The sequence below is a fragment of the Leptosomus discolor genome, chromosome 1 (assembly GCF_034619465.1).
Source record: "Leptosomus discolor isolate bLepDis1 chromosome 1, bLepDis1.hap2, whole genome shotgun sequence".
Taxonomy (NCBI): domain Eukaryota; kingdom Metazoa; phylum Chordata; class Aves; order Leptosomiformes; family Leptosomidae; genus Leptosomus; species Leptosomus discolor.
Genome location: NC_141391.1, coordinates 65,815,583 through 65,841,416, shown reverse-complemented (window position 1 = coordinate 65,841,416; position 25,834 = coordinate 65,815,583). Strand labels below are relative to the sequence as shown.

Sequence of the window (25,834 nt, the reverse complement as noted above, 5' to 3'; positions counted from 1 at the left end):
AGCTTTGAAAGACCCAAATTTGGCTCTCCTTTCTGACTTAACAGAATTTAAAGCAGAAGAGAGCTAAAGCAGTGCTTGGGTGGCCTCACTCTGTCAAGGGGAACTGAGCTTTCACTCTGAGTGTGCGACTCCTACCTGGATCGCCTGGTGGACCCTGAGGTCCCATGTCTCCTGGGCTTCCTTGAGGTCCTATATTTCCACGGGGACCTGGTGAACCTTGTTCAGCAACCAGCCTTGGAGGAAGAGGGGGCAGCCCAGGAGAGCCTGGAGGGCCCTGAAATCCTGTGATTATAAGCAAGATGAGATTGTGATTAAAAAAATTTCCCTGTATTTTCCTCAATGTGCTTTCATCCACAGATATATTGCTGTTACTTGGCTGCATATGTGAGAGAGGGACTGTGGTCTGCAACTCACCTTGGGTATAGCAGCTATATTTATTATATTGGGGCAATATAATGTGAGTATGGGGACTGTCTTCTCTTGGACAGCACACTGATAAGCAGAAGGAAATGAATGACGCTACTGCTCCCTCATTTATGACACAGGAAGCTGGGAAGTTCCCCCCAAACAGCCAACAGCTCTCTGAGGTGCAGCACCATCTTTTGGTGGGCTTCAGGAGACACAAATACATGATGGCATAGATGGAGCGAAGGACTGTAAAGATATTTCTAAGTACCCAGTATATCTACTCTGGAGGATTAGTTTAGATCAGAAATTCTTCTTTTTTTTAACCCCGAAAGTGGCTCTGATTTTGGAGTTGGCATACAAACAAATTTATAAAGGCAAAAAGTTGACTACCCATGTTGAATTCAGGCATTGTCCGCTGGAATTTGCCAGGGGTCACACAGAATCATGCAGGCTGTAAAGGTCATCCAGCCCAACCTCCTGCTCAAAGCAGGGCCAGTTAGATCAGCTGTGTGGGGCTGCAAAATGAGTAGTTTAGAAAGGAGTCACGCATCACTCACCAGTTAGTCCTCTATCTCCCTTGGGTCCGATAGGTCCCAAGTCACCTGGAAATCCTACTGTGCCCATAAAGCCGATGACACCTTGTTCACCCTTACGACCTTTAATGCAAAATGACAGGTGGCATTATTGCATTTCAACACGGATCAAGTGAGTGCAAAAGTCATGTTATTGAAGCTGCTGTAGCATATGAGGTTCCCCTGCCCCCAGCCAAGATCAGCGGTTTCCATCCTTACCTTTTGGTCCAGGGTACCCAGGAACGCCAGGTCCCCCTGCTGATCCAGGATCACCTCTACTTCCTTTTGGGCCAATTTGTCCACTCACACCTGTTTGTCCACTTTCTCCTTTGCTTCCTGGGGGAGCCGGTACTCCAGGCTGCCCCTGTAGTCCTGGGTAGCCTGTTTAGAGCACATACAGGTTGTAGTCTGTTTATACTTAAGGCCTGGGCACAGGGGAAAATAACAGTACTAGCTGATTGTATCCCATCAGGTTTTATTTCCTTAATTTAAGCGGGGAGCTAATGCTTAGCTCCCCAAAAGACTTATTCAGCACTCCTGGTCCTGCGCTCAGGCTGGCACACCCGTCTGCTGCGCTGGCAGAGGAATTAGAGCATGAAGCTCCCGCAAAGCACAGTGTCATCTCAAGCAAGATTTCAGCAGAAGTGGGGTGTCTGCTGAGATACAGCCTTCCATGAGCTCTTCCTTCCCCAGCAAATGCCCCATTTCACTAGATGCCTCCCTGCTTCATCCTAAATTCTCCAAGTAACTAGAAAGAAATCAGAGAGCAGCGAGTACCTGAGTTGGTGCCAGGTGGTAAATAAGCCAAGGACTTACTGTTCCGTGTATCTTAGTGCTTCGGTTGAACATCTGGATACAAATAACTACTTCATGCTGTCTTGGGAATTATGGGAACAGCTTCTTTTTCCAGAATTACATATTGCCTGAGGCAGCTAAACCTGGCAGGTTTCTCTTCAGTTACCTTTGCTGCCTAAGAAGACATTTGGACCTTGTTTCCGAGGAGTGAGGGACTTACTAACTAGGGTTTTGAGTGGGGCATCCCTCATGCTGCCTGTTGGAAGTCAGATCACGTGGGGATACGAATGCAAGGTTCATGTGGCAAAGTATGAGCAAGCCATGCCTGTCTCACCATTTTGGCTGGGAGATGATGGTCCTGTTCCCACTCTCCTGACTGCTTCTATTTTTATCTTTTAATCCAATGACTGCCTGGAGAGTGGTAATCAGTACGCAGAGTTAGGCCAACTAACATTCTCTTTTCATTTGGAAATCTAGGTATTGTGTCGGTATTCAGCTGGTTTCCCTGTTCTAAGTTTTTGCTGAGTTTACATTAATATTTCCACGCATCATATAAAGACGATAGTGGGACACGTACAACTTCGCTACAAGCTTTTCACAGTGGCACTACAATCTGAAATGACCGTGCAGTCCAATAAGCAACAGGTATATCAGCCTCTAAATACAGAGAGACACAGAGTAGCACTTCCCTATCTGTCAGAGAGGCAGGCTCATAGCATGGACTTTTAGAGAGAAAAGCTAATGCTTCCCAATGTAACTTAGTTCGCATGGTAATTTCACATTGGAAAATTTTGTAAATGATTAAGAAAGCATTCCGTAGACTTGCAAGTCTGCCACAGACCTCAGATTTTAAAGTAGTAAATGAGCATAATGCTTCTGAAAGTTGTTCAGAGAATTCTGGATTGATTAAATCTCTTACTTGCATGAAAATCAAACCCATCAGGACAACTGGGAGGAACAGCCTTTTGCTTTCAAGAGGTCTGTCCCTATTATCTTACGTACCCATTAGTTCTGTCCAACAATTATTCAGGCACTTTAGTGTTGTGTTTAATAGGGATATTTTACTGAATCAAGACAGAAATAACACTGACTACTGTTGCTAACCCAGTACTTAATCTTCTATTGTTGTCTGAGGGGAACAAGGCATGAATTACCTGGCACTCCATCTAGACCTGGGGAGCCTTTATCACCAGGATATCCTGATATATTTGAAATCCCAGGAGGCCCTGGAAATCCTTCCTGCCCAGGAATGCCAAAGGGTCCTTGGACTCCTGAAAGGAAGAGAAGAAATATTCAGTACTGCAAGTAAAATGCACAATAAGGACTCACCTTAGACTAGGTATAAAGAATATAAAGAATGGGATTTTCAAAATGGAAAATGCCCGCAGTTCTCACTGATTTTTTTTTTTTTTTTTTTTTCAGATGATGTTGTGGAGGTTTTTCTTAAAAGAACCGGATAGTAGTTCTGTGCCATAGCTCTCTGGGTAGCTGTGTGGAATACTCATAATCTTGTGTCTGCCGGGTAAAATATTATTTCAAGACAGAAAGTACTCAAAATATCCTAGGTATACTGAAGCAGACAAGAAAGCAGCTTTGTTCTTGTGTGTCCTGCAGAGTCAGGGGTCACAGACACAGGGTCTTTTGGGGTCTGTTAAAACCAAAAGTTTGAATTGAAGTTCTCTATAGGTGAAGAGTGTTAAATGGCCAAAAATCTGACCCACCAATAGCAGATTAAAGTTGTCAGGAAGCCACAAAACCCCTTTCATTTATTAATGTAAAAAAATAAATAATATTTAATCCTGACAAACAAACATGAATGAGATAAGTGAGATAGCTCTTTCTTCGAGGGCTTGATAATAAATCTCAGAATGGCGTTTGACTTGGCACAGCAGTTAGTAGCAACAAAGCATAACACAAAAGAACAGGAATGAGCCATTGAACCAAGGAGTTGGAACCAAAAGTCAGTAAGGTTTTATGTCTATACCAGTTCTTAATCTTTTCAGAGCCAAAATGTTGGAAAACTTTTTAAAATCCCCTGTAATTAGTTGATTCATCCATAACATCAGTCTGGTGGCTCCCTGATGGAAGAAGAACTGGTGGTGAACCATACTGAGATAAGCGCAGCCTGCTACAAGAAGATGGGTTTGAGTCAGAAGGCTGTACGCTCACATTGCACAAGAGGTGACCGTACCAGTAAAGCCCTGTGCACGGGAACAGAGCCCAGGAGGGATCAGCGGGACAATCACACATTGATGGACAGCCAGGCTTCCAGAAGAAAGGTAAACATTGATGGATTTGCAATAAAAGAAAGAAAGAAAAGCCTTACATTTGTGTAACTGGAGCCTCATTAAGAATACTTTGGGAGCTGATGGCTGAGAGTAGCCTCTGGCATTTGCAGCGCAAGATGCTGCTACCATGGGGAAGGACCTAGGCTGTCCTGGAAGCGCTGGCTGGTCCAGCATTGGGCAATACACAACGGTGTTTCTGAGCAAGGGCTGGCTGAGCTGCAGCACTAACTCCAAACAGTGACCTTCCCCACATCGGGAGCTCTCCTATACAACTGTCTACATTACACTGAATTTTGGGACATTTGTAACACCCACAGCTGTAACAAATAGTAAGTAGATCCCATTCTCCAGCACACAAACCTGGAACACCTCTGTCTCCTTTCTGACCCGGAGGTCCTCGGCTGCCTTCCACTCTGCTGGGCTCTCCCGCTTCCCCTTTGTCACCCACTGCACCTGGGAAACCTGCAGAGCCGTAGCCATCTGGACCTGTTGTTAAGATGAAAAAAAGTTAAGATGAAAGCTGAAATGTTTCTGTATATAACAATGGATCAGCATGCTAACCTACACGTATAGAGCATGTGGATTTACTAAATACATGAGTCTGTAATGGCTCATCAAAAAAATGGCTCATAATGGGAAAAAAGTCCGTGAGGCCTTTGTAAGAGGAAAGAAATTATGATTTGAGGTTGTGTTCTAATCCACCCGTGTGCTAGCACACAGCGTACAAAAAGTCATATGCCAGAGCCCACAATAATGAAGCAAGTTCCACATTGGGCTTTGGATGACAGTTAAGAAAGTCACATTGCAAAAATCTCACTGACCAAACTTGCAGCCAACACAATGTTGTGCCTACGAGCAGGCAGAATAAAAGAGCCTCACTTACCTGGTGATCCTGGTAAGCCCTTAGTGCCTGGTAAACCATGTAGTCCACTGATTCCTCTTAAGCCAGGCAAGCCTGTTTTAAAATTACATTCATGATTAGCATAATAATTTCTATGAGTCTGTATATATTCTTAGGTAAAAAATTCAAATGCTTAAATAAATACTACTCTGTGTTAAAATCTTGTGTATTATATGCAAATTAATTGATTACAATAAGCTTATTATGAAATACACCACACCACGGTTTTGTGACTGGCAAATTTTGTTATTATCCAATAAACTCACGATAAGATTTTTTTTAGAAAATCTCTCTAATCCATCTCGTAGCATGCCATTAGTTCCAGTCTTGCTGCCACAACTTTGTTAATAACCATTTAGTTTCTCAAAATCCTCAAACCAAGGCAATTATGGCATAATTGTAGGCTCTAAATGTGATTATAATGAAGCGCTCTTCAGGAGAAATTAACTCTGTCGTTTAAAAAAAACCCCAACAAAACCCTAACAAAATATCTAAGAGCTGCTGCTGCTGCTGCTACAGGTAAAATTTATCCCATCTATTTGCACCTGACAAAGTGTTAAGCATGATGTTAAAGCTAGACAGGCATCTCTAATCAATGGCCAAAGCTCTGGAGGACAACTGAAACTTCACAAAAATAACTGTCCGTCTCCCTCTTCAACTGTTTATAAAGGCAGCCTTCACAACTGTATTAGCTTAGATTTGATGCAGATTCAGATAGATGAATATTACTAAAAGTAGGGCAATTTCTGGCTGTCCTGTAGAAAAAAATCTGTTTACTTAATATATTAAGGAATTAGGTGGCAACCAGTAAGATTCTTGGTTCTTGCGGTACAGGCAAACAGCTTCATTTTAAGCTGTACAGGCAAACAGCTTCATTCAAACTATCACCTGTATTTTGACAGCAGAATTCTCTCTGAGCCATAAATCATTTATCCTTAAAACCAGACATTGGATCAGTTCACAGTTTTTTATGATGATGTAGGACAAATATATTGTTTGCTATCTAGTGCCACTTTATAATATTCTAATGCTGTATGTCACTACTCTTGCTGCATTTTAAATAATTTTTTTTTTTTTTTTTTTTTCTTCCCAGCTGTCATGAAACATGAAAATGTTTCCTGAAAACTGCTTTCCTAGCTGAGGGAGGTCATCAGCAGTTAAAGTGAGCTCAGTAGACACCAGTCCTTCAGAAGCCATAAATCAGAAAGCAACCACGTGGGTCTTGGTTAATGCACCTGGACTTTATGAGGAATAAAAGTTTACTAGAGGGAACTCTGCCACTCTGAACTGCCGAAAGACCCCTTTCCTCTTCTTCACCCCAAAGGAACAATAGCAAGGGCTCACACTGAAACGACTGAGTAGTTGAAGCTCTACGAATACCTGCTTGTCCTGGTAAGCCAGGCCAGCCGGGAGTTCCCTTTTCACCTTGGAATCCAGGCGTCCCAGGGCTTCCTTGCTGCCCTGGGGCGCCGACCAGTCCTGGCAAACCTGCGTGACAAGAATGAATCATTGCTCATGAGTGTCCTTAAAACCAATGGCCCAAAACATGGACTTGTGCTACCTTCATTCTCCCAGGTAGCAAAATGAAGTCTTTCCCTTCCGAATGTCATTGTATGACACTGCGCTGCTCATCCAAGTGGAAGAAAACTGAAGAGAGCCAAGGTAGGAGAGGGAAGGTATAACAGAACAATTCATTACAAACTTCAGGTTTCTGACAACCTCAGAAATACAGTGGGCTCCTCCAATTAAAATGGTAATTTTACTTCTATTGCCAGTTACCATAAGCAATTTCATTTCTGTGCACCTCTGTTTCCCCTTCTGCTGCATCTGTTTCGACTCTCTGACTAGAAAGCTGATCAGACAAGGACTGTTTCCCAGTGAGGTACCTACCAAAACCGCTCCAGTCGTGGCTGGAGTTTCTAAGACCTATAATTATATGAGAGAAATGTGGAGCAACCGTTCTGAAAGAGCATTTTCATGATCCTCCTGCAATGACATGTTCTTAAGCCCTGAGTTTATGATCCGGCCAGAGCCAAATCTGATTTCCCTTCCCCAGTACTCTTGTACAGTCGGCCAACAAGCCTGGCTCAAAGGCTCCTGCGTAACTGGGTCCTGCGGAATATTGACTTCATTTATGGCAGAAATGAAAAGCCCACCTCCTTGCAGTACTGAGACAGCACTAGAATACCTGAGTATGTCAGCAATACAACACTTTGACTGGACACATGATAGCTATAAAAAGGTAAAACTGGTATGAAGCAGAGTTAGGTTTTTGAAATTTCCTCTTAATAAGTTCTACCATGAGTTCCGCATCCTTTTCACTGCTCTTCACCAACGTACAGAATGATCAACATATTAAAAAAAACCTTAATAACCTCCTTTCGAAGGAAAAGAGATTTTTTTTCTTTCTGCTCTTAAACAGTTTTATTCTTTGGAGTGTTAAAAAGAATATTTTACCTTCCTGTCCCACAGAGCCAGGGATACCCTGTGTGCCCTTTAGGCCGTCAATGCCAGGGAAACCAGGATCACCGCCTTCACCTTTTTGTCCTGAGCCTCCTCTTGTGCCTGGAAAACCACAAAACCAGTATATTCTTTTAATATTCTCTACACAACCCTAAGCTAAAAAGCATAATGTGAAGTTGGCTACTGAATGGGTCCTGGTCTTCACACATAAAGACATTCTTCTAGTCTGGGTGCTTGCATAATCTGGGAGAATGAATAGTTGTCTACAGCATGCTGGCCAAACCATCATTAAATTTGCTTTTAAAAGTACTCCCCAAATTATGTGGAATATGACATTGATATTCAAGTGTGCTGCATGGGCAGGGAAATTTTAAAACATTAGCTAACCAACCCAATCCAATCTTCCTTCGTCATGGCCTGACTTTGCTCCTTTTGTCATCAGTGGCAAAACATTATATAGATATGTTTACTGGAGTTGCATGTGATTAATGTTTACTGCTATAACTGTACTCTCAGTTGAAGAGGTAAATGTAGTACATACTCATTGCAATAAAGAAAAGATGACCCTCTTCAGGAGCTGTCATGACAGCACAGGCTCAACAGTCATCAAAAGCCCATGGTAAGTTCCCCCTCCCTTCCTCTGTGGATTTTAGTATGTGAAAAGTAACACATCCAGAGCAACTGTGAAATTAATACCTGTTAAACCCGGCACACCAACTTCCCCTTTAAGGCCTGGCATTCCTGGTAAGTTTATAGTCTCTCCCTGCTCACCTATTTCAAACAAAAATGAACACATGAGTAAGGTTTTAAATTAAACAGTATTTCCTGTTGTTTTGAAGGAATTGAAACTTCCGAGGCAAAATTCAGTAATTATTATCTTTTTAGAATAAAAGAGGAGTATATCAAAGAAAGAATAAAATAGTCTCTAGAACAGCTGTCCTCCCTGCCATGGATGGATTTATCCATGGACAATACATGTTGCATGAAATTAACAGTATTAACCTTTTCACAGCCTCTCACATCTACAATATCATTCTGTAAGACTGTACAAAGACTTATTTAAGACTGAAGACCCCTTAGGTCTCTTCAGGACTTAAGTTGAGCATTTGATGGGTAATGAATACAAAGAGAGCTCAGGTAAGAGAACAAACTCACCTATTTCACCAAGTGAGCCAGGAGTACCAAAATGGCCTGAAATTCCTGGAATACCCTTTTCCCCCTATCATATGATTGAAAACAGGTATCAGTTAATGAGGATGAGGATTTATTCGACCTTCCAAGCAGCACAGTTTGGAAACACTGAAAAAAGGCTACTAAATTTACCATTTTTGAGTTTCCGTAGTACTTTATAGAGTCATTTGGCTGAAATCAGTTAAACCAAACCAGTGCACACCAAGGGACAAGCTATGTTTGCAAAGACTTAAGTTTGAAATTGAGAACACCCTATTACACATACATGGCAGTGAGTCCTTGTGCTGTTTTTGGCTGGGGTAGAGTTTATTTTCTTCACAGCAGCTCGTATGGGGCCATGTTTGGATTTGTCCTGGAAACAGTGTTGATAACGCAGGGATGTTTTAGTTGCTGCTGAGCAGCGCTTACACACAGTCAAGGCCTTTTCTGCTTCTCCCAGGCTAGGGGTGCTCAAGGAGTTGGGAGGCGACACAGCCGGGAGAGCTGACCCCAACTGACCAAAGGGATATTCCAGACCATATGACATCATGCACAGTGTATAAAGCTGGGGGAAGGTTGGCTGGCGGGCTGCTGCTCGGGGACTGGTTGGGTATTCGCCGGTTGGTGGTGAGCCATTGTTTTCATTTGGATCACTTGTCTTTCTTGGGTTTTATTTCTCTCCCTTTGTTATTTTCTTTTCCTTTTCATTACATTTTCATTTTTTAAAAATTATTTTTATTTATTTATTTCAATTATTAAACTGTTCTTATCTCAACCCACGAGTTTTCTCACTCTTACCCTTACAATGCTCTTCCCCCTATTCTGCTCGGGAGGGAGGGAGTGAGTGGCTGTGCAGAGCTTAACTGCAGGCTGGGGTTAAACCATGACAGTCCTGCAGTCCCTGGTTAGGAAAAAGCCCTGCTGAAATTTAAGGGCAAAGCTATCTGAGAAAGGAACATAGTTTTTGGCTCTCTTAAATAAATGATGTCTGTGAGGCTACTGTCAGGCCTTTTGCAAGAGTTTATTTCTTCCAGTGTAACTTATTCTGCAGCCAAAGTGAATCACAGTGAATTACCCTCTAGGAGCTGAGATTCTTAGACCCTTTTACTGTTAGATGAGTGACAGTGAGTAATTTTTGGCAGTGGTATAATCAGTCCTGGGAGAAAAGTAAGAGTAAGCCCAGCACTGAGAGTAATTTTTACGAACAGCTACGGCAACAGGACCAATGACCTAGGTCTGGGCCCTTATCGGCAAAAAGCTAGCACATGAAATTTGGATGTCTCCCAACGAGAAAGGAAAGGACTCCGCTTAATGAACATTGGAGGGATCAAGCAAAAATGTTTGATCTATTTATTCAATTCTTATCGCATTTTTATCTTTGCATTGTAGCTGTTCAGCACTATTTCAAGCCACTCCCTACAGAAGCTGAATGCCAGCACAAGGACACCCTTATTCCCTCATGGGCATGAACTCACCCTGCCTCCTGTGCTGCCAGGGAAGCCTCTGATGCCAGGAGAGCCAGCTGGACCAGGATACCCTTTCAGACCTGTCAGCCCTTTTGCGCCGATGTCCCCTTTCGCACCAGCCACGTAGCTGGGATGCCCAGGAGACCCTGGAGTTCCTGTCTTTCCGGGAACACCTGGCATTCCCTTGCTACCTGCAGGCAAGGAAGAAGAAAAATAAAGAAGATTTTAAAAAGCTGTGAAGGCTGATGTGCAGTTGCTTGTCTGTAACCTGCTCGTGGCCTTCTCGAAACACGGCACCACCATGCGCTACTACAAAAGCTCAGCGCACGCAGGCGACTCAACCCCGCAAAGCTTTCCTCGGGGGTGGCTCTGGGAAAACGAAGCCAGGAGCTCAGCTTTCGCTGCCAGACTTTGCTGGGGGGGCTGCAGTGTAGTGGGACGATGAGCAGGGAACATTTAATAGGGTAACTAAGAAAAGACAGCGATCGATAGTGCTTGCTTTGTTTTGCTGTGACCACTGACCTTTTAAGCCAAAGAATCCCTTTGTGCCCCTTTCTCCAACATCTCCTTTTTCACCTTTAACTTCCATCATCATGCTGGGCTTGAGCTTTGGGGGTTCTCCTGGGGGGCCTTGATCCCCACGGTCACCTAAAAGGTAAAAAACCCAACCATGTTACAAAAAGCTAGTCAGTGGCAACGTTTTGGAAAAAGTGAACAGAAGAGTGAATTTAGCAAAAAGGGATTAATAGATAATCTTGCACAAGCTATGGAAAATCCACTTGCATAAAAAGTTACCAGTGTCAATACAACGTTGTCTGCAGAACAGTTAAGTGTAAGAAAACATGAAAACTGAGTTAAACCTTTGTACACACAATCCTGGGGTGCTGGACCCAGACTCTTCTGTAACAAATAATTTATCTCTCATCAGACCAGGTAGGTATCATGTGTTTATAAAAAAACAAAAAGCACACTGGAGAAAGCACAGACAACTAGGTTAGTTCCAATGAAAGGGAAACTCTCAGTAAAAAAGCCTTGGGTGAAAGAAAGTGTTTGGATTTGTTACCAGGAATTTTGTTCCTTTTCTTGATTTGAAGATTACTGGTAATGTTAGCAAATAATATCCTGAAGGAAGGAGCCAAATAGACTGTATGACTGTCTTTAGTTCTTTGTGGGATGCAGAGACAGGCCAGCCACCCGGACTTGTCACCTGTGATCATGCACTGTCTTACACTTCTTCACAAAGAAGTATATTTGCACTTTTCTTTGCAGGGGCTGTTTTCACACTTGCTTTTTGCTCAGACCTCCCCTGAATTAGTGGGAGCACTGTTTTGCTACCTTTGAATTGCAGACTGGTTTTTCTTAAGTACCTATCTCAGGGTCGCTAGAAAGAACGTTTTGTCCTTGTGGTAAAGCATGTATTTAAAGATAATGGTATGCAAAGAAAAGAGGACTGTGTTACCATTTGCATTTCACTGATGATGATATCAACTGATACGTTTCTGACTTAATTACTTAACTGCCTGGTTTTCTGAATATTTCAGTGCCTTTGCAGTGCAACTAGAGCAAAACCTGAACCTTTTCCCCCAAACACCTTACGCTTCCCGGGAAAAGGCTCTGGTGAGTTCTGCACATGCCCAGAGGTGCCACTATCTGAGCTCAGCTGAACAATGAGATGTCTGTCTCCAACCTCAAGCGTGTAAAGATTCACAAAGAAGTAACCTTTCCCTGAGCCTAACATCCAGGCCTCTCAGCCAGAGGCCCATGTGTGAAATAGGTGGAGGAATGTCTGAGCTAAATTTACCGTGTGAAAAATGTGTCATCTTCATCTTTGTGTCCTTGTAAAATAGCTCTCCAGATGTGAAAAGCAAACACGCTGGTACCACCCCTAAGCAAATACCTTTAAAGCCACGTGCGCCCTGTGAGCCTTTATCGCCTCGAGCCCCGAATGGACCAAATTCTCCTTTGATTCCCTTGATGCCAGGTCTTCCTTTTAGGCCTGTCATGCCTTTGAAACCATCAATGCCAGGTGAACCTCTTGAACCTTTAAAGAAAGAAGGGGAGGAGAACTGTTACCTCCCTCAGATTTCTGCAAACTAAGTAAATGTGAACCAGCAATGCATGACTAAAAGAGTATGAAAACTTCAGTGCAGCAACACTTGTTTTTGGGTGCCTTGATGCCTGGGGCAATCTGCAGCTCTAGATCAGGCACCCAAGCCACCCAAGCTCTCTGAGAGGTGAAGCAGAGCAGGGGTACACTGAACAGTCTCAACTGGCCAAGAGAAGATATTGTAGAGATGACCAGAACTTAGTGTCTCCTTCTGAAATATCAGTTCAACCCCTCTCCTACAGATGTGCTGGAGAAAGGTACCTGGTTCCACGCAAGGTCAGCCCATTCTTCTACATGTAGAGACACAAATCATGGGTCTAGGACTGGTTGGCACTTTCTCACCAAAAATTGCCATACTTCTCTTTTCTAAACAAGAGGATGCTGTTTTACACGGGACATGCTAACAGATAGATCTTCATTCCTCTAAAATGAAAGCTCATCAGTACTCCAGAGTTGTCCTAGGAAAAAAGTCCTATCTTTCCAACTGATGAAATTGCAACATGCATTTTTAGGCATGCAGTCCCCCTCTTTTGTGTTTAACTTGGCTTCACATGGAGTTGAATCTCCCTGTGTGATGTAGACAACTTGCATTATACATAGCGTTTTCATGGCTGGCAAGTGAGAATCTCACCTGATCTATATATGTAAGATTAGTATCCTGGTAAAAATCGACATTGAGTCTTGTGTCTGGAATTGCTCAGTACACAACTGACAGCTTTAAAAAACCTTAAAGCAAAGGTTTGGGGAAACTTCTCTTTAATTTCATTGAGGGCCACAGGGACTGGGACAAGGAAAAGACTTTTGGAGAGAGAAAAATATACTATATATCTTTTAAAAGGAGAAATAAACAGTCATTGCCCTTCTGAAGATGGCTGCATGTCACAAGCTAGCATTTTGCCAAGCACAATGCAGTGATTTTGGAATATTAGGCACGTGAGCCTAACTCTTCTGTTTTAAACAGAGGTAGCCCAGCAGAGAACGTGTCCTGTTCATCTCAGCACAGAAAAGCTTTAAGCAACGTTACTTTTTTCAAAGCAGCTGTCCGGAGCTCACCTTTATCTCCTGGAAAGCCATCCATTCCGCCTATGCCAGGGGGACCAGTCACACCAGGTATACCTTGTAATCCCGGGTGACCTGTTTCACCCTTGTCACCAGACAGACCTTTCAGTCCCACAGGGCCAGGAAAACCTTGCTCACCATCTTCTCCCCTAGCACCAGGTGGACCTGCCGTGTGAACATGTGAACAGGGAGATTAAAAAGTGTTTGGACATACGTGGTATTTTCACACAAAGTAGCTCAAGAGGGACAAAATTGCTATCCTACCAGCTTCACGTGGAGGGGGGAAAATTAGGATTGTTTTCAGCAAAGAACTGCAGAAATGATTATAAAGACAAAGCAGCTCATCAGTGCAAACCAGTCTTGCTACCAGCTTGGTTCTATACTCACTCCCAACAGGACCTTCCCCTCCTGTTTAATTTAAGAATGAAGCCCCTTTTCCATAAGACTACTCCCTTCCCCCAGTCTGCCACCAGCAAGCTCTGACCTGGCTTGGTAGATGGCTATAGAAGGAAAAGCAGCAGCTCTGCCAGTGAGGAACATCATCACCCCTACTTCCCTCCTGGATACCAGCACAATTTGCAATCACAGTGGCTGCACTACTACTGTCATATCCCTGGCTGGGAATTAAAGCATGGCATGTGCCACAACCCCAAGCTTAACTGTCTGCTGTGGAAACCATACAGTTGCCCTGCCACAGAGAACTGGCAGGAGGAGTGACACAGGGCAGCAACACTTCCTCACCAATAGGTCCTTGAGGGCCAGGCCTGCCATTTGGCCCAGGGTTTCCTGGTAGCCCTGGGAATCCACGTGTTCCGGGTATTCCCGGCAATCCCATCAAACCAGGGAGACCTTGCGGCCCTGGATCTCCTTTGGGTCCTGGCAAACCTGGGTTACCATCCGCTCCTAAAAAAACATAATAATGCATTAGAGAGCATAAATATCTATAGAGCTGATTACTGCATATCACTTCTGTGTATGCACTAGTCTTTCAGGGTTTTCCTCTGAAAAATTCAGTGAGAACAGGAAAAGAAAATTAAAAACCTGCTCATTAGTTATAAAATAACTGACATTACTGGTACTGATCTCAATATTTGCATCGGAAAGGTTGACTGTCTCTTTCAAATGAATGGAAACAATTTGGCACCAGGTGGATATAGACGGAGCAGGTCTCTTGCACTTTTAACCCCAATAATTCTGTAATTGATCTTTTCTCTTTATCACATACATCTTTGTACGAATCGAACCAAGCAGTTGACTGAACCACTGAAATAATGCTCTGTATCTTTTCTAAAATGTGATAGGCAGGAATGGGGACATTTAAGGCAGACAGTGGGTTCTGGTTTTGTGTTATTATTCAGCAATTTTCAAGTAAGGTCATTACAAGGCGTTGTTACAGGACTCATACAAATTCCTAAGCAAAAAGGCCCTCATTCTACATGATGGTGCACTGGGTGAAAAATCTACCTGTCTACGATGTTAGAGCAAAGGGGGTGTCAAGATTTAAAAGGTAACGCCTGCTCTAAATTCAGACTGAAGAAGCAGCAGCGTACAAGTCATCAAAAGTATATGGCACTTAAAATCCAGGCCAAGAGGATGTCCTTCTCTTTATTCAGGTTTTAGATCAGTGTAGGTCCACTGCCTTGACTGTAGTTAAGTGTGCTTTACAACTGAGGTCACATCAGGTGAGTTTTCTCAACAGCAGAATACAGGCTTAGCTCTATGTTCTGAGGGGCTAGTAATTTAAGTGGCCTATATAGATGATATAAAGGAATCACTAGCCACTTCATATTAACTAAAAAAAATATGGCTCATACAAAAGTTCACATGCTTTTTTTGGGAGCCATTCTGTCAGAACTGTAAAATAAATCAAGAACAGACAAACTAGTAATGCTTTTTCTTCTCATTGTACTTTTTTCTTGTTATTACTGGAAACTTAGTTCTACAGAAATGCTTAGAAAGAAGGTACAAAGTCAAACAATTTTTTTTTTCCCTTTTTAATCCATTTCAACTTGAATTTCTTCCACATTTTCAGAGGTGTTAGTGATGTTTTCTGCCTTTTCTCAAACTTGCCAAGTGTCACAGAGCTGCCTTCATCCCTTTCCTTCACTCTGGGGCTCTATTGAAGGTGAAAGCAGCTCTCCTCACTTCAAATAACTCATGTAAGATGATGCTCTTCTTTTTCTTTTTTTCATTTGTATTGAAAATCATAAGAAGAGTCTCCAAAACAGGTTCCTGTGATACATCTCCTTGCTTTGATCTACTCACATCATTACTACTCCTTTCTCAATTCCATAACAGGGCAGAAGGGTCATCAGCAGTCCTAAATTTAACTATGTTTCCAAATAGCACTGAAACCGTGTAGCAGGAGATGCTTAAAGTCCCATATGTGCTTTCTGAAAGTCCTCCACAGATTTCAGAAAGTGACAGTGTCAGATTTTGTAGAGGAATTATGGCTTTCTCTGTTTTCTATAGGGACTTTAGCATGTTTTTTCAACTCTGTGAAATAGCGAAATAAAGTCACCCTAAAGTTATTAATAAGTATATAATGTCATATTTTTCTTGTTCCTCAGTGCCCAAAGACTGACCAGGTAAAATGGCTTATTAACATCTACTAAAATCTATCTCCTCTTAGTTAAAATTTACAAATTCTGCACTAGTGTAACGTGCTATTCTGCAAAGCCATGTATTATCCAAACATCTTCTGCTGTGGGAAACAACCTCAGTATTATGCAGTATGTAAGTGAAAAGTCAGGATAATAATTACATCACCATTCCCTTAACTACAGTGGGAAAAATTAACAGTACATCTGAACACAACAAAGATGACAAAAAATCTGGTTCTCTGTTATCCTGTTGTAGTTGATTTAATGTAGTGCCACGTGAAGGAGTGCTGGTCATAAGCAATGGATCCCCAGAAGGTGTTTGGAGGAACCAGGCATATTGGTAACAGTTGAGGTAGATGGGGAAGGGGTGGGAGATCATCAGGCACTGGGATTTGATGCTGGGGTCATCAGTACCTCTAATGCATCCTAACACGGTCTCTTAGTACTCTCACATCTCTGTAATTTGGCTACATTTATACCACACTCTTACTCCAACATTTCTTTATTTGAAGTAGCTGTTACCTCTGCTTCCTGGTACTCCTTGATCTCCTGGCATGCCTTTCAACCCTGGGAAGCCAGGGAGCCCGACATCCCCTTGGGAACCTGTCGTTGCTCTTAAAACATCACCAGGAAAGCCCTTCAGTCCTGCTGCTCCCGGAGCACCGGATTTTCCTGTAAGGCCTGGGTGCCCTTGCAGTCCAGGAAGACCGTTCGGGCCCCTGTCTCCCCTGGGCCCAGTAAAACCTACAAACAAAACGGAGACTAAGCATCGCAGGGTTCATGACAAATGCTGGAGTTCAAATCCAAGATACACCATCATAACACCTTTTATATTCTTGTAATTTCCCCTAGTTCTTAGCAGAAACCTGTAGAATCAAACAAAGTGTTACATAAACGTTTTTAAACCATGTAGCATTTAGAAGAACGTCTGACCAAATGTGGAAATCAGCAGGTGACCCCTCAGGATAGCTAGTGCCTGGGTGACAAATGATCCACAGGTCCAAGCACAGTTACTTCTGTGCAACTGTTTTGACACAGATATTGCATCATTTTATAAACGTCTCATTCTGTAAGGGCAAACAACCAGTTCCTGTATAAAAACTTGGTTTGCTACGCAGCAGGGTTAAGGCATTTCAGGGCATCAAATTTTAAAAAATAAATGAGGAGTGAATGCATATCGGTAAACTGGGAAGACCTGGGGGAGTTGCCCAGATGGGTCATTGCTGTTGCTGTCCCCCACACATCTCAAGGGGCCAGCACCCATCATTTCACGCTCTTGGTGAAGGAGGGCCACCATCCCTGTCCTCCACCCTGTAGGTGAATGACTGGGAGGGCACAAGCCCCCATTACCACAAACGACAGGGGAAAGGCTTCTTGTGGACTAGGAAACTGGACCTGGACTGGAAGTTAAGTCCAAGCACTGGTGAAAGACAGTTATGGAAGACTGCAGAAAATTGGTCTGAGTGCTGACCACCCTATGGCCTGTGAGCCATATGGTAGGGGAGGCATAATTTAGCACTTGGAGCATCGTGCAGAGCTTAGCAGGGGAAGTCCAGGTCCATGGTCCTGCCCTACGCTGCACAGAGCCATGTTTTATGGTGCATCCCTTGCCTGTTGACCAGGACATGCATTAACCCTTCTTTTGCTTTCTCTTTTGCTCCTACAGATGCTGTAGATGAGCCTAGAGAATACTTTCAGGTTGTGTGCTGCCTCAGGGCAAAGCAGCACCTGGGCACTGGATTTGGGAAAGTTTGCAGCACTTTGGTATCTGTGAGGATTTAGGACTTGGAAAACAGATAGATGGAGAGAACATCTAAAGAGCTCCTAAAACATGTTGCATCAATGGCTTCTGAAGTGTGCTACAGAAAAAACTCAGTGCCCATTTCTCTGACCAAATGAACCTGTTCAACCACAGCGAAGTGGCAGTTTTTGGCAGTAACTCTTGCTGGACTGACTGATGATCCGTGAACGTACCCACTGCAGCTTATATGTGTGTGCAGTGTCACAATTTCAGGCTCATCTGACTTACTATCTATGAACAGATCAACTATACATGCAATTAATTGATGTATCTTGGTCATCCTGGAACCTCTGGAGAGACACAGAAGCCCTGGGATTTAATTTGTACCTATTGCAGACTAGCATAAAATATGACAGGCACTGAACACTTGCAAACACTGTTCATAAACCCATCCGCCTATGGGCAAGGTGAGTAGCTAGTACTCCACCTTTGATATATCGGGTATAATTTATACTAATGCTGCAAAGAGTTAAATAGAAATACTAATACTAGTGTTTTCTTCCTTTCTGCATCATCATTCCGAGTATATTCCATTTGGAATCTGAAATATCTTGTTATTCAATTTCTTTATTTCTACATGAACTTCATGAATTTTTACTGTCACATTTATAATTTTGCACTATAAAGCAGATTTTAAAAGGCTGGTGTATACATTACTTTTCATCATTTTAGAAGTAGCAGGAAACTCCTTTGGATTTGGAACGTAGCAGTTTTGTATAATAGTTTATTGTTTGAAAGTGGAAGGGAAGACAAGTGAAAATATATCTGGAATCAATTTTTTTGTATTTCAGTGACTGTAATAAAGAGGTCAAAAGAGTATAATTATTTCAAGATACCTGGAGGACCTGGGAATCCTTCCCGACCTGGGTCACCTCGTGTACCATTTAGCCCTGGGTATCCCACTGGGCCTGGATCACCTGGGAATCCTCTTGCACCTTTTGCACCTAAATTATAGAAAGGAAAGTGAGAGAGTGTGATCTGAACAAACAAAAGAGGAATGTGCACATAATGTAAGAAAAGGTAGTGATAAATACCATCACGATGTGTTTCCAGATGCAAAGATGAAACCTTTTTTTTAAATTTAATGGGACTATACTGTAGCTCTTTAGCAGCATTCAAGATCCCAAGACACGGACCAAAAACCTAGGCTAAGTGCTCTGACAAACATTGATTAACCTGACTTAAAGACTAACGATATGGAGACTCCTAGGGTGAAAATAATTAGTCCCACAGACTTTTGGAGGCTTTCAAAATTTTGTAAATTAAGGCTTTTAGCTCAAGGTCAAAAGGCAATGTCAAAGAAGAACGCTCAACACAAACGGGCACAGATGAGATGCTGTAGGAGGAACAAATTTTTCCCTTCCCTGCTAAACTGCTCACAGAACAAGAGCAGACTGGTGTAGATAACCGCAAAACAGAAACATAAGGCTAAAGGTTAGATCTAATCATCTAGAAACTGAATACAAATTAACTAGCCTACTTACAACATTTGTAACAGTACAGGTCTATAGCTCCAGTAGCAAAAGAGGGGCTGTGCTCTGAAAAAGTGTTCCTCTGGCACCAAACTCATGTTCATACTGAGTTATCTCCTGACAGGTAAAATGAGACCTCACTTCCCTGTGACGTAGTGTTTGATATTTGGGTAACAGCAAATATTACTGTTCCTTAGCATCTCAAAACCTGCAAGCATTTCCTAGGATTATTTTGTTAAGTTTATTTATTTACGTATTTATTATTTTCATGGAATAATTTTATTACATGAGTCTCATTCATTCATTGTATTCCAAGACCAGGATTTTTGGTAAAGTTCTTTGGAAATAATTCCTGTGGAATGCTTTGTTTCCCTATGCTCCCCAGCTCCTCAAACTCTTTAAGTTCCCAGCTCAGGCTTGAAGGTCAACAACATGCTTTAACATTTTAAGTGTTGTTGCTTAGCATCACCATGAACTACAATTCATTTATTTATTACACTGAAAGCAAGTTCCTCTCCACCTCCAACTATGACAAACCAAGGAAAATACCACTTGCATTTTGACACTTTTTTCCACTTTAGTTTTCTCAGTTTCCATTATTTAACCATGATTTTTTGCAGTGGTAGCTGCTGTTTGTGAAGGGGAGAAGGAAACCTTTAAAAAGACCACAAATAAGGCACGTAGGCAGCCAATGTAGTGTGAATAGCATTTTCCCAGTGCCATACAGGACTATTGTTCTCTCTCATATATGAACAATAACTTCTCAGAAAGCAATTAAAAGGAAAAATCATAGGCTTTCAGGTCTCAATGAAAAATTCTAATGCGTCTCTTACTCAAATAGCATCTTGTTCTTGTTTCCCATTGGTAATAACCGACTTTCATTCATTCTGTTCAGTATTGCACTAAATAAAAAGCAATGTTAGAGAAAGAAGGTGGCAGATGCAGAATGCAACCACTGCTTACCACATATTTCAGTAACTCATTATGCGGTGTTAGCCGGTGTTAACATGTTGTGCCAAACAGTAGTGAGAAAAAGTTTTTATTTTAGACCGATGTTTAGTTTGCAAGCATTTTAGCTGAATGTGTGAAACAGAAGACAACTTAAACATTTTATTGAGCAGTGATCACGTAGGTCTTGAGACTACTGAATAACCAGGATGTAACTTAAGGTGGGCTGTGTATGTTGCCAAGAATTTCAAAGGAGTACAAGGACATGAAGGTGTGAGGCTATAAAGATGACTCCTTGCTCCATATACTGGGTGCCATCAGCACCTAGGATACTGACAGACTTGATTGTCTATAGCAGAGCTCTATCCTGGCTGAAAAGAAGGCAGGAAATCTTGTAGGCAAAACCACATTACTTTAAGCAGACAATGAAAATAGTGTAAAGGAGGTATTGCTGCTTTTGTATCAGTCTGGAGAATGTGGGTAGGAATGATGCTCCAGGAAACTAGACTGATACAGCCACGGCAACAAGAAGCTGCGAAAAGTTGTAAAATGTGGCCTGTTCCTCCTGGGTTTCCAGCTCCAGAACTGTCTCAGGTTGAAAGGTGGCTATGAACAGAGTCCTGCACTGGGCTCAGCAAGGGGCCTTTTCCAGTTTTTGGATGGAAGACATGCAAAACAAATCTTAAAGTTACTAAAGAACATAAGCTGACGAAGACAGAGAAGGATTTGTTAAAGAGCTAACCAAGAGTACAAAATATAAAACATGAAAACAGCATCACTTGGCTTACAGCAGCCTTACAGCTAGGAGTTAAATCTGACTGTATTCACTGAAAGAAAAGCCTTCAAGCTCATATGAATGAAAGAATAAAACAAATCATCATACTCAGAAAAAAAATTACAGAGCTGGCAAGCAAAACAACCTTCAGAGACATTGGTCCTAACAACGAACTAAGGCATTAGGACTAAGGAAACATAGGTCAGAGATACACGTCATCTTTCAACAGACATAAAATGTTCCCTTTTAAGATCCATTAGTCTGTGATAAGTCAGTCCATCAATCCATGCATGCCATAAATTTAATTGACCTTAAAATTTATAGTCGAGATCTCTGACCTTGGCTAAAGCACAGGGGGCACAAGAATGGGTGCATCAAGAATTTTACATTTCCCAGACTCTGAAGGACCCAGTTACGGTTTTTGTCAGTACATCTACCAGCTGGTGATGAGAAGGATTTACTGAAAACCAGCTTTATTGCTTAGGCTGGAAGTACATAAGCTTATAGGAACTACCAGTGCTGGTCAGAGGTTCCCTCTTCAAGGCCATTTGTTATGACCACTCAGCACACCTTGTTCGTGTTTCTCTCAATTCCACCTTGCACCGTCCTTCAGACCCTGTCACCACCTCCTCTTGCTCTTCCTCTTGGAAAGAGGTAGGGAACCCTCAGTGCTGGGAAGGCCCAGGATCACCAGATGGTCCCTTTGGGCTAGGGTGGACCAGCTCCGCAAGGAAGGTGTGTGTGGCTACAGACAGCGCAACCACACTGCGTCAGACAACCTGGCCCATGACACCAAGCTGCGTTAAAGATTTTAGGCTCACTCTTGCTGATGACGCTCTGCATATCACACGAGGAGGAACAGTAAGAAGGATCTGCCACAGGCCTCCATTGCAACCTTTTATTACCCTGCTCTCAGAGGACAGGTTTTTCCTTCTGAGCTCTGAGAGACTTTGGTATACTCTCTACCAATAAACTCATAGACTCTCTCCGTGTACTCTCACTTACTTGCATGGGGAGAACAGCAAATGGGCTGTCCTTTCTGTATTCTGTTTAATGGCTGACACTCATTTGCGAAGGTATAATTAGCCCAGGAATGGTGCAGCCACCTGGGCTGCACGCTGCTTAAATCTCTCTGCTGGCTTCAAGTTAATGCTGTCCTCCATTGTAATTTCTAAAACTTGCTGCCTGCTAAGACCCAACTTGAATCGATCTGGCAAGATCTCCCTCAAAACGCAGTGTATGCGGCAAACAAAGGTGAAGGCAGTATGTTACCTGTGGCTCCAGGCAGTCCTGGCTTGCCTTGGGATCCCTTTGGTGGCCTCACACAGCCCTCACCTGCAAACAGAGAGGTTTAGTTGCACTGTACGTGCTCACATGTTGCCTCTCATCAGCTCTGTTCCTGCAGTTGTGACAACATCATTACAGGAGATGAACGAAATTAACAGGCAAAACACTAAATAAAAAACAAACAAAAAGTTTTATTCTTCATTAAAAAAAATATCGGTCATAGGTGGCATTTTCAGTGGAGCCCTCAAGCTGAGCTCCAACCCAAGAGCTGCTCTTCTGCCAATTTTACAGGGGCTTTGGTGGCTGCTCTAGTTAGACCGGCATGGGAAGGGCAGTCCAACCTCATGGATGACTGTATTTTTCAGAATAAGACAGACATTTTGTTTCCCTGTGGGCAATTTATACCCCTGAAGCAATCAAGTCAGTTTTTGGCACCAATGAAGGGTTTTTTTCTTTATATGTCAAATTGCACTGAAAATCTTCACTCAAAGTTCTTCTTTAAAAAAAGTTGCTTAAATTTTCTTGGGCTGGGATTTCTGGGACTGTTGTTACAGATTGCATGGTAATCATAATTTTGTCACAATAAACATTCAAGAGCAATGAAATAAAGTATTTCTGAATTGTAAAGCTAAAACTACAACAACTTCAGAATATGTTCAATTTGATTAAATTACTTTAGAACTACGTACAGTATACACATGGTGATTTGTGACCTGAAGTTCAAATAGTTTACAATCAAGAGCATTCAAAGCAGTCATCATAAAGAATCAAGCCATAAGAGCATCATGAGACTAAATATTAAAATATATTCAAGCTATTTGTATGTACAGTACCTGACCATATTGGCTCGGTTCCATCTCCTCTAGAAAAGTCTTCAATGACCTGCCCACAGTCTATGAGGAAAGAATGGGAAGACAGTTATTATTTAACAGAGAAAAATTGAAAAATGCTCTCAGTTCTAACCGAAATGTCTATTACAACATCAGGTAACGTATTCTCTTATGTATTATGCATACTACAACACAAACTATTTGCTATAACATACTGGAACTGTCTATCCACATATTAATTAGATCCAGGCCTGAAACCTAACCCTGTCAGAGTTCGGAGGTTATGTGTCCCACGCACTGTGTAGAGTTGGCAGGTGCCTGCTCTGTCTTAAATATTCTGCCAGGCTTCTTGAAATCCAGCAACAAAACTCTGAGCTTGGGCTCTTGTGAATGTAGCCCTGGCATTCTTATGCTGGAAGGGACTTGGAAAGCTGCAGAGATACCATGAAGAGCTCTGAAGTATGGATACATGATTTTCTCTGGCCAGGTAAAAGATTATATTGGATGGGGAAGACCAGAGAAAACCACCATGTGTGAGTAGTCCGATGGCAGGACATTGCTCCATTGCCTCCAACTGCTTGAAACCTGAAAGATGTTACTTGCTGGCACTAACACATTAATTCACGCTATTTTAATACCTGAAATGAAACTACTGGGACTTCTGAAATATTTCCTTCTTTAAGATTTCTGGACAACTAACACAAGCAATCCCTTTTTGCCCACAGAACTTCCCACCAAACACTGCCTTTCCAACAGTCTGCTGTTCAGATGCTGCACACAAATCAGTAATGATCTCTCATGGCTTTGATGTAAGACAGAGTGATGTCTCTTACCTAGTTGGCCAGGCTCTCCTGGCAGACCAGGCAGACCTGGAGATCCTGGGTTACCATCTTGTCCATGGTCACCTGGAGGACCCCGGTACCCTTTCGCACCAGGAAATCCTTCACCCGGCAGGCCAGCTTCTCCTGGAAAGCCCTTTGGGCCTAATTCACCTGGATAACCAGGATCGCCAGGAAACCCTCTGATACCATCACCCTGCAGGAAGTGAACAGAGGTGTCACTCCTGACTTTGCTGAGAAACAAACAAAACTCAAATAATTGAACTATGCATGAATAACACCTTATAAGCAGTAATTCCTCAGGTGTTGCATTCCAGCTCTTTAAATCAATATTGCAAATAAAATATATTTGAAATAATCTGACTTTAACTTAGACACCATGGCAGAAAAGGTACGAGAGAAGCACTCTTAGAGGCAGCATTCCCTTAAAAATGTTGGCCCATGAATGGCACTTGGGCAATATGAATTACTGCTGTGGAGAGGCTTACTGCCCTTTCTGAAAAGGTGTAAGTGGGTTTTGGGGAAACTGCATGCATCGCTAGAGAAGTTCTGGTGTGGCATTTAATTCTGAGACTTTGAGAAAAGCTGACATAAAATTGTGTCCAAACGGGCAAATTTTAAATTTGTTCCTCTAGTGGTATTTCTACACTATGGAATCAATATTTTATGAACATCACTGGAAAATGTTTCCATCCTCAGAAGTAACATGAAGTACCATCTTTACTAGTAGTAAAAAGCACTGTGGTCCAGATTGGTCAATATGGCTCTGGCCCACCTTCAAATATGATGTAAGAGCGTCCCAGTGGTTCCAAAACAGCATTTATGACGGGCGAGATTAATTCCTCTTGCAAGGTATTTAACTTTTTCTTTTGCCTACAGAAGGAGCTTAGAAAGTGAGTTGTTCTAAAAACCCTGAGAGTAAACCTGAAGTTTAATATATCAATAACCAGCAAAACTTGTCTAGTTGTGCCTCACTATCTGTGAAAGGAGGATAGCCTGGTGATCATAACCCCTCAGAATTAAATGCGTTAGTAATTGAGTGTTGTGGAGATGATTTAGCTGTATTTGCTACTTACCGGAAGTCCAGGCTGTCCTGGTAAACCGTCTAATCCATCTCTGCCTGGGAAACCATCTTCACCTCTGATACCAGGCAGCCCGGGATCTCCTCGGATTCCTTTGGTGCCTAAGAAGACCTTTCATTGTGAGACCAATCTCTCATGAAATGTATAAATAATACTAAAACACACGATATGATTTTTTACTCTACCTTTAGTAGTTATGTGTAAAGAATCTCCCTTTTGTCCTTTTGGTCCAGGAAATCCATCTTGGCCTGAAAATCCCTGGTGTTACATACATTGAAAAAAAGAAAAAAAAAAAGAAACAGATGCTTCTAATTTATCTTTCTCTGCAGAAAAGAATACCCTTTGCTTGGGATAAAGTTTTATTTTCATTGAATTGATACAGATCTGATCTAGATTAAGTATATTTATTGTCCGTATATGTAACTTGTTGAATGTGCTTGAAGAATTACAGAGTAATTTCTGCCTAAGAATATGGACCAAGAATATTTAAGATAAATTGTTTTACTTTAAATTTGTTGCAGACCAAACGCTGAGACAAAGTCAGGGCTTTGATGCTGAGTGATATTTTGCTATGCTATGCTGTGTCAGTATACGCCTATACTACTGTCTCCTCTACGGTAACTTAAATTCTGGGACAAAGACATTGAAATTCTTCATTTCAAAGGCAAAATAGCTTGCAGAAGTTGCAACATTTTAATGAAAGTTTCAACACTGAACTTTTTGAAAATATTTATCATTTTTTTCATGACTTCTAGAAAGCAGAATTTTTCATAAAAGTATTTTGAATTTTCAGAAAAAAAACACCGCATTTTTTCTGCTTTTTTTGACCGCCACAATCAAGTAGAAGTTTATTTAATTTTAAGTCTAAAAAAATGCCAGACTTAAGCCCGGTGTGAGTGAGTCTGTTTTTTTGATGTTCAGAAGAGCCTAAAGCACTAACTGAAAACATTATGTTTGCTCTGACATCT

General features: G+C 42.1%; 1 protein-coding gene across 1 annotated transcript in view; it reads right to left on the bottom strand.

Annotated features, from left to right (window-relative positions):
• The window catches only part of COL4A2 (collagen type IV alpha 2 chain), a 143,305-nt gene that overhangs the window by 5,818 nt on the left and 111,653 nt on the right, over positions 1–25,834 (bottom strand). Inside the window, exons 22-43 of the mRNA XM_086482086.1 lie at positions 25,052–25,124; positions 24,861–24,967; positions 23,779–23,980; positions 22,949–23,008; positions 22,101–22,163; positions 18,470–18,577; positions 16,355–16,576; positions 13,971–14,132; positions 13,224–13,394; positions 11,961–12,104; positions 10,586–10,711; positions 10,073–10,254; positions 8,583–8,646; positions 8,124–8,198; positions 7,422–7,529; positions 6,345–6,452; positions 4,947–5,018; positions 4,424–4,549; positions 2,930–3,046; positions 1,200–1,361; positions 966–1,064; positions 136–282 (exon numbers count right to left, since the gene is read on the bottom strand). Coding sequence (XP_086338212.1) covers positions 136–282; positions 966–1,064; positions 1,200–1,361; positions 2,930–3,046; positions 4,424–4,549; positions 4,947–5,018; positions 6,345–6,452; positions 7,422–7,529; positions 8,124–8,198; positions 8,583–8,646; positions 10,073–10,254; positions 10,586–10,711; positions 11,961–12,104; positions 13,224–13,394; positions 13,971–14,132; positions 16,355–16,576; positions 18,470–18,577; positions 22,101–22,163; positions 22,949–23,008; positions 23,779–23,980; positions 24,861–24,967; positions 25,052–25,124 — 2,698 coding nt within the window. The remainder of the gene's footprint in view (positions 1–135; positions 283–965; positions 1,065–1,199; positions 1,362–2,929; positions 3,047–4,423; positions 4,550–4,946; positions 5,019–6,344; positions 6,453–7,421; positions 7,530–8,123; positions 8,199–8,582; positions 8,647–10,072; positions 10,255–10,585; positions 10,712–11,960; positions 12,105–13,223; positions 13,395–13,970; positions 14,133–16,354; positions 16,577–18,469; positions 18,578–22,100; positions 22,164–22,948; positions 23,009–23,778; positions 23,981–24,860; positions 24,968–25,051; positions 25,125–25,834) is intronic.